Source organism: Erpetoichthys calabaricus, chromosome 1, assembly GCF_900747795.2.
Source record: "Erpetoichthys calabaricus chromosome 1, fErpCal1.3, whole genome shotgun sequence".
Classification (NCBI taxonomy): Eukaryota; Metazoa; Chordata; class Cladistia; order Polypteriformes; family Polypteridae; genus Erpetoichthys; species Erpetoichthys calabaricus.
This window is the reverse complement of record NC_041394.2, coordinates 161,158,800-161,166,889: the sequence shown is the minus strand read 5'-3', so window position 1 is coordinate 161,166,889 and position 8,090 is coordinate 161,158,800. Positions and strand designations below refer to the sequence as shown.

The window sequence follows — 8,090 nt, the reverse complement described above, 5'->3', positions numbered from 1 at the left end:
TTAAAATTTACTGTGAATTTGTGTCATACATACTTTACAATATATGCAATATATTCCCACTTCTATAGCACTGTACCATTCTGGTAGATTACATCATGTAAAGATTTTTACATAAATTATCCTATACAGTACATTTCTATCATCCCAACAAAGCAGGCAAAAGTTGCTTGTGTCCAAAGTCACAATAAAGAATGACTAGCCAGGCAGGACAAAAGACCAAACCCCACCCCTATGGACTGGCACAGTAAAACATGTTTGCACATGCAAAAAATCGGGTAAACTTCCATACAAAAAACTTGCATATTGTTTGAATCTAAAATTGTAGCTGTTGCTAAGAAAAACACTGGCAAATAATACACTTTGTTCTTCATTGCCTGGCAAAGTGTTTTTTGTTTTTGTTTTTTTTGTGTGTTTTTTTAAATCTTTTATTTCAGTGATTTTTTTTTTTTGTATTGAATACTAAGAAATTGGTATGAGAATCACACTGAAGAAGATATACTCTAGGTCAGACATGCTGCTGATTCAGTCATACTAGCCAGGTTGTCATGGAAGACCCTGAACCTTGTGTCTGTATCTAAAATACAGCATATTATAACAGCCCTTTGAATGGCTGATAACATCAACCGTAAATATACAAGATTCTTCAGGTACAAGAGCCATACAACATGCCATTTTTCTAAAGGGGCAGTTGGATATTGCTGAAAAGCTCAAAATACATGGTTTTCTAAGAAATTTAAATTGTCTTTATATATGAAGACCGTGAAATAATGAAGTTGATCATAAACCTGTTGCCAGGAAAATAGGGACAGTGACTTCAATACGAATCTAGGGTCTGTGATGTGGCACACAGTGTTGCATGTCTTTAATAACAGGTATACTAATTTAACATGAAAATGGTTATATGTATTAAGATGCTTCCAATCTCTGAAAATGAAGGCAGGGCAAATATCTTATTTTTTTGGCTGCTCCTGTTAAGTGAATCTATAAAGCAATCCATTTATGGAGTGTAAGGGCTACACTTCATAGCAGAAAATTCTCTGCAGTGACTGGGCACATGCAATTCTGGCATGTTGTTGGAAACTGCATATTCCACACTATTTCATGACAACTGAATTGTCTTGATAAAACAAACCAATCTTTTATTCAAAAATAAGGATTTGGTGAACATAACATGGTGACTGTTTTGGCTCAGTCAGATGGGGATAACATTCATTGTTTGTGAGGCACTGATTGGATGCAGTTTTTTACAATGTGATAGATGTACTTCACTACCCAACCTCCCCTTTTTATTATTGCCATATTTGTTTTCTTAAAAATAGTTGATAGTTTATATGTAAATTTTTCTACTATTTTCTACTAATAAAAATCACTGTAGTTGTAAATTGTATGTTACGGAGCAAACACTGGGCTTTACTTTTTAAAATTATTTTATTACAGGTGGCAAATATGTACCTAGGGCAATCTTGGTTGATCTTGAGCCGGGAACAATGGACTCTGTGCGCTCTGGACCATTTGGACAAATCTTCAGACCAGATAACTTTGTATTTGGTAAGATTTCAGTGTGGTAATCTAATCTTTAATTTGAGTCCAACTTATATTTACAAAGTGCACTTCCAAGAATGCTATACACTATTAAGACACATCCATCCATACATTTTAAATTCTGCTCAATTCAGTTACATGAGCCCATACACCAGACAAAATCATACAGAGAAGTGTGGCTTCAAATGCAAGATTTATTACAACCCAAATACCTTTAATAGGATTCTTTTCCAAGGTTGCACAAGCACTGTCACAATATAAATCGTTCTCCCGGTGCTTGGCTTTATCCTGCTGTAAGCACTTCCAGGTTAAATGGAAGTCCCCGAAAGTAGGAACCACAAATCCCGCCAGTTTATCCTGGCAGGCTCCATGTAACCCAACAGGTCTGCCCCATGGGACTATAGGTCCCAGCATGTTCTGCAAGTGTCCATGTGGGAATCCTAACCCAGGGATGCTTACATCAAGCATATCTAGGGAGTAAATAGTTCAAGCATGAAAACTCCCCTGATTCTACCACTGAATTGGCCTACTGGCCAGGTAAGCACCTTGAACCTGTCCGGCAATGACACCAGGATAACCAGTTGTCTGGCAGGGAACATCCTTCCTTTTTTTCCTGCTTTTTTTTCATTCCCTGGCCTCTAGGCCAGGCAGTGGACTAAAACCTGTCTGTGTAGGGAAACCAGTTCATGTGTGCTGTCTGTTACATTACAAGAAATTGGGCCCTGCCCTGGCAGCATCAGATGCAAGGCATCAACCAGTGCAGAATGGGGTGCATTCAAATTTCACACACACACAGCCATATTTACTAACACAACTGTAAATCACATTGCCCAGTCACCTCAACATACAGTATATTGCTTTGGGATGGGGATAATATCTTTAGTACTTAGAGGAAAACAAACAGACAAAGGGAGGATTTGCAAATTCTACACAGAGTCCCTGGGAAGGGACTCAGGCAGACTATCCTGGAACTGTGAGGCCACTGGTCTAACTACTGTGCCATGCTTTTAACATATGCTACCATAGATAATATAAAGTCAAAAAACCTAATTGAACCCAAATGCCATGCAGTATTTCTTCTAGTTTTGTATTACAGAATTGTTTTTACAGTGTGTCAAATATCTTGGATGTATTTTTTCCCTTCCTTTACTTCTTTCCAGCAGAATTGTTTTCTGTACATCATATAATTGTTGTATTATAATAAACCCAGCATGAAGGTTAAGCCAGGTCACTTTAAAAAAAATTTTGACCCATGTTAGTCTTTCTAGGCTTGAATTACTAGTGTAAGTGTAAATTTAATTAAAATTATTCATGGTTTGTCACAAACATACTGTATATATACCCTTTTTCAAAGATCCTACTTGTCAGCTAATACATGTTTTTAATTGTTGTATATCTACTGTGTTCTCTGCAGTAATTTTGGTTCCACCATTGTTTTTAGAAAACTTGTACATATTTCCTGCTTAAGCTGTCCAAATCAGGGACTAATGGTGCAGGTAGCAATGAGCTATCAAATGTATCACTGTTATAGGTTGCCACAGCAAGGGAGATCTTAAACCTGAAATGCGTTGAACATAAACCACTACACTAACCAGAATATGAATGAACACGTTTTGCTGTTCACATCTAAAACATGTGAGGATATGTGGGGCTGCAGTCTATGGGTGGAGATGCTTCATTTGAAAAAGACAAATGAAGAAACTGTACGTGTGCGTTTTTCTACTTTGTGGAAAAGAAGCCAACAGATCCTCAACCTAGAAATGTTGCTTGGCTATAATGACCCTAGGGTATGTGGGGAGGCTTTATTGTAATGGTTTCATAATCCTATGCCTTTAGTTTAATGTTAAAAAAAAAAAAAAGTCCATGCCACTAACTGGGCCCAGTATACTACTTTGGAGGTAATAATGTACTTCAATACAGTGATTTCTTATTGTTTCATTGTCCTCACTGAGGTATAAACCTAAGTAATTAAAAGTATCTGCATACATTTCATGTGTCCACTTGCATAAGTTCCTCAGGTTTTTTGGCTGGTGTGGATTTTTGTACTATTATGCCATCTGAGCTTGATAAGGAAGTTTAATTTTGACCCTGTTCTGCCTGCATGTTTACCATGGAGTTGTCTCAAGCAGGAACTTCTAACACATTGTCATATTGGTTGCTCCAGAAGAGGTTAATGGTCATGTCATGCATAATATGGATAGGCAGATTGTATGCAAATAGTTCTTTGTTGATTCCTGAAGGGGACATTTACTTGATTCTTTTGAAGAGTATAAAAACAGTGCAAAGTATAGCATGACTAATACCTAATTAAAACTGTATACTTGACTTTTTTTTCTCCCCCCCCCCCCCCTTTCTTTTCCCTCTCAAGGTCAAAGTGGAGCAGGAAACAACTGGGCCAAAGGTCATTACACAGAGGGTGCTGAGCTTGTGGATTCTGTTCTAGATGTGGTGAGGAAGGAGGCAGAAAGCTGTGACTGCCTCCAGGGCTTTCAGCTTACTCATTCTCTAGGAGGTGGCACAGGCTCTGGCATGGGTACCCTTCTTATCAGCAAAATAAGAGAGGAGTACCCTGACAGGATCATGAATACCTTCAGTGTAGTGCCCTCTCCAAAAGTATCAGACACTGTAGTAGAACCTTATAATGCCACCCTATCTGTACATCAGCTTGTGGAAAACACAGATGAAACCTATTGTATTGATAATGAAGCTCTCTATGACATCTGTTTCCGTACTCTCAAGCTGACGACTCCCACTTATGGAGACCTCAACCATCTTGTCTCTGCTACAATGAGTGGTGTTACCACTTGTTTGCGCTTTCCTGGTCAACTTAATGCAGATCTACGTAAATTAGCAGTAAACATGGTCCCCTTCCCCCGATTACACTTCTTCATGCCTGGCTTTGCACCCCTTACTAGCCGAGGCAGCCAGCAATATCGTGCTCTGACTGTGCCTGAGCTTACCCAGCAAGTGTTTGATGCTAAAAACATGATGGCAGCCTGTGATCCACGCCATGGTCGCTACCTCACTGTGGCAGCAGTTTTCCGTGGAAGAATGTCCATGAAGGAAGTTGATGAACAGATGCTCAATGTTCAGAATAAGAACAGCAGCTACTTCGTAGAATGGATTCCTAACAACGTGAAGACTGCAGTATGTGACATTCCACCCAGAGGGCTTAAGATGGCAGTCACATTCATTGGCAACAGCACAGCTATCCAGGAGCTTTTCAAGCGTATCTCAGAGCAGTTCACTGCCATGTTCAGGCGCAAAGCTTTCCTTCACTGGTATACTGGAGAGGGGATGGATGAGATGGAGTTCACTGAAGCAGAGAGCAATATGAATGACCTGGTGTCTGAATACCAGCAGTATCAGGATGCTACTGCTGAAGAAGAAGGAGAATTTGAGGAAGAAGCTGAAGAGGATGCTTAAAATTTGAGCCCTAAAAAGAAAGTGGGGAAGAATAGAGGGCAGGGTAGAGTTGTTTAAAGGCTGATCTTAATTCTGTCACTGAGCTTTTTACCATTCAGTATTGGAGTAATTATTTCACTTTGAACAGCTTCATCTTAGAAACTGGCATCAGTTAGGTTACTTCATCAAATTACACATGTTGGATGTTTTATGTGTTTGCTTGTACCCCAAATCTGTTTTGTGAATGCATCTCGCATTATGACATTGGATTCAGAAGGTGGGTAGTAGGTTGGATCCAAACAGATGAACATTTAAGTCCTGAGAAAAGGGGTGTGATCTTGGCTAGCGCTGAGAAACGTTTGGTCCTGATCATCAGAAGTAGAGGTTAGTGGAATAGAGTGAAGGATCTTTCAATAAGCAGCAGGTTGGATTTTAAAAGTAGGCGTGAAAAGCTGACCGAAATAATTTGTAATATTGCAGTATTTGTCAGGTATAAATTTGGGAAGATCATTGTTGACATAGTGCAGACAGAGTGAATTAAGAAAAATATTAAACATTTACCTAAACTCTAAAACTGGCAAACTAAAATACATGCCTTAATGATGATTTTAAAAATCTAATAAAGGAACTCTTTACTGAATGAGAAAAGCTCAGTATGTTTTTTGTTTTTGCACTGTCTTAATCTTATCCTTTTACTGTCTCCTCTTAAAAACACTTAATTTGTTCTTGTTTGTTTTTTCCACTTTTTTCCATGTAATTTTTTTTTTCATATTGAAAAGTATGAAGCCTGTGGACAATAAAGGAATTTGTAAATAATTTTCTTGTTCTTTGCATGTTTTAATATGGAAACTGTGTGGTAGTGTTTTTTTGAAGTCATATTGTTAATCATATTTTTGAGGTGTGGGGTTGTTTTTTTTTCTCTCTTTCGGGGATTCTGCTACAGAGACTTGCACTTCAGTGTTGATCCAGGTGATGTAGACTTGATAATTCTCAAATCTAGATAGCAGATTATCCCAATATGTGGGTGTGTTTGTGTGTGCCAATATATAAATGGTATCCTGCCCAGGGTTGGCCCTTGTGGCCAGTATTGGGAGCCTGAACTCGTAACGGTCAAGATACTGAACCAAATTAAGTGGTTTTGTGATTAATATTGTAATGACACATTATTTGACCAATAATTTTCTTGGTTATTTTTTCCAAAAGCATCAAATACAAAGTATGAATATGGATGTGTTCATTACTTGCAAAGTGTCCATCTTTGCAAGTCTATTGTGTAAAGAACTAAAATATCCTTGAGTAGTTAGCTGTGTTGAGGTTAATTAAATTCAAATTAGTGCCTAATTGATCATGTACTAGAGTAGAACAATGCTTAACTATAATTTTTTAATATTAAAGTCTACCTAGAAGGCAAAATTTCTTTCTGTATTACTGTTGAGTTGAAGCAAATCTCAACTTTTTTTTCCTTCTTGAATTTTGTTTCACAAAGGAAAACTTAAGGAAATGTATAGTATGCTGAACCTAAATTGAGTGTTAAGTTGTAGGTTTGATGTTTAATTTGTATATTGGCTTGAGTACATTGTTTTTATTATAATGTTAAAATAGGATAATCGGGTCAATTTTTATTTCTTTTTAAGAAAATTTTGGAATTGAAATTAATAGTAGCCTTCAACTCATTTTTCTTCTTATTGTAATGCATATTTAATCTTAGGTTGCATAATAAGTCTTGATAGGTATTTGTACAGTGCCTACATTAGCTACATAAATAAATTGTATTTGATTAAAGTACTAACAAGCATTTTAAAATAGATGTTTTGGAGGTTCATTTTTAATTTTAAAATAGTACATGATGTTGCATTTTCATAATACTTAAAATACGGGTCTGAAATGACATGACCGTAGTTTTGGTCCACATTCTTAAAGCAGCCTCTGTGTGGAATGCAAAATTAGTGAACAGTTTACCAGGTTGTGGTTTTTAATCCTTTTTCTTTTGGCTCTCCCCGTTAGGGGTTGCCACAGCAGATCATCTTTTTCCATATCTTCCTGTCCTCTGCAACTTGCTCTGTTACACCAATCACTTGGAAGGTCCCCTCTCACCACTTCCATAAACCTTCTCTTAGGCCGCCTTCTTTTTCTCTATCCTTGGCATCCTTCCCAATATACTCCACATCTCTCCCCTGCACATGTCCAAACCAACACAATCTCGCCACTCTGACTTTGTCTCCAAACCATCCAGCCCTCAAATGTACTCATTCCTAATCCTACCTATCCTCATCACACCCAATGCAAATCTTGGCATCTTTAAAACTGCCACCTCCAGCCCTGTTTCTTTTTTTTTTTTTTTTTTTTTCGTCAGTGCCAATATCTCCAGCCCATATAACACAACTGGCATCACTACTGTCCTGTAGATCTTCCCTTTCATGTTTGCTGATACCTATCTGTCACAAATTACTTCTGACATTCTTCTCCACCCATTTCACCTTGCCTGCACTCTTTTTCACCTCTCTTCCACAATCCCTCTTTACTCAGTACTGTTGATCCCAAGTGTTTAAACTCATCATCCATCACCAACTGTACTCCCTGCATCCTCACTATTCCACTGACCTTCCTCTCATTCACACCCATGTATTCCCTCTTGTTCCTACTGACCTTCATTCCTCTCTGCTCTAGAGCATATTCCCAGGGTCTCCTCAACCTACTCTCACCTCCCTATAGATCAAAATACCAGCAAACATCATAGTTCACCAGGAGCCGATCCCAGTTTAATTCCACCTCCACATTGAATGCGTCTGTCACTCCTACCGCAGACCTCACCACTGTCACTCTTCCCTCGTACATATCCTGTACAACTCTTATGTACTTCCCTGCCATTCCTGACTTCTGCATACAATACCACAGCTCCTCTCGAGGCACCATGTCATATTTCTCCAGGTCCACAAAGATGCAATGCAACACCTTCTGGCCTTCCCTATACTTCTCCATCAACACCCTCAGAGCAAACATTATATCTGTGGTGCTCCTGTGGTTTTTAATAAAAAGGTATAATTTTTATTAAGAGAAATGGTACTAATATACATCAAGCACCTGCGCTATGCATTTCATGTTAATAGATGTACCACATGGCATTTTCATATGGTTGAATGAGA

At 38.3% G+C, this 8,090-nt stretch overlaps 1 protein-coding gene across 1 annotated transcript in view; it reads left to right on the top strand.

The window, feature by feature from the left end:
* LOC114656456 (tubulin beta chain) overlaps nucleotides 1-5,763 on the top strand; it is a 13,451-nt gene extending 7,688 nt beyond the window's left edge. The window contains exons 3-4 of the mRNA XM_028808119.2: nucleotides 1,438-1,548; nucleotides 3,911-5,763. Of these exons, the coding sequence (XP_028663952.1) occupies nucleotides 1,438-1,548; nucleotides 3,911-4,968 (1,169 nt within the window). The 3' untranslated portion in view covers nucleotides 4,969-5,763. The remainder of the gene's footprint in view (nucleotides 1-1,437; nucleotides 1,549-3,910) is intronic.
* Nucleotides 5,764-8,090: the final 2,327 nt, after the last annotated feature.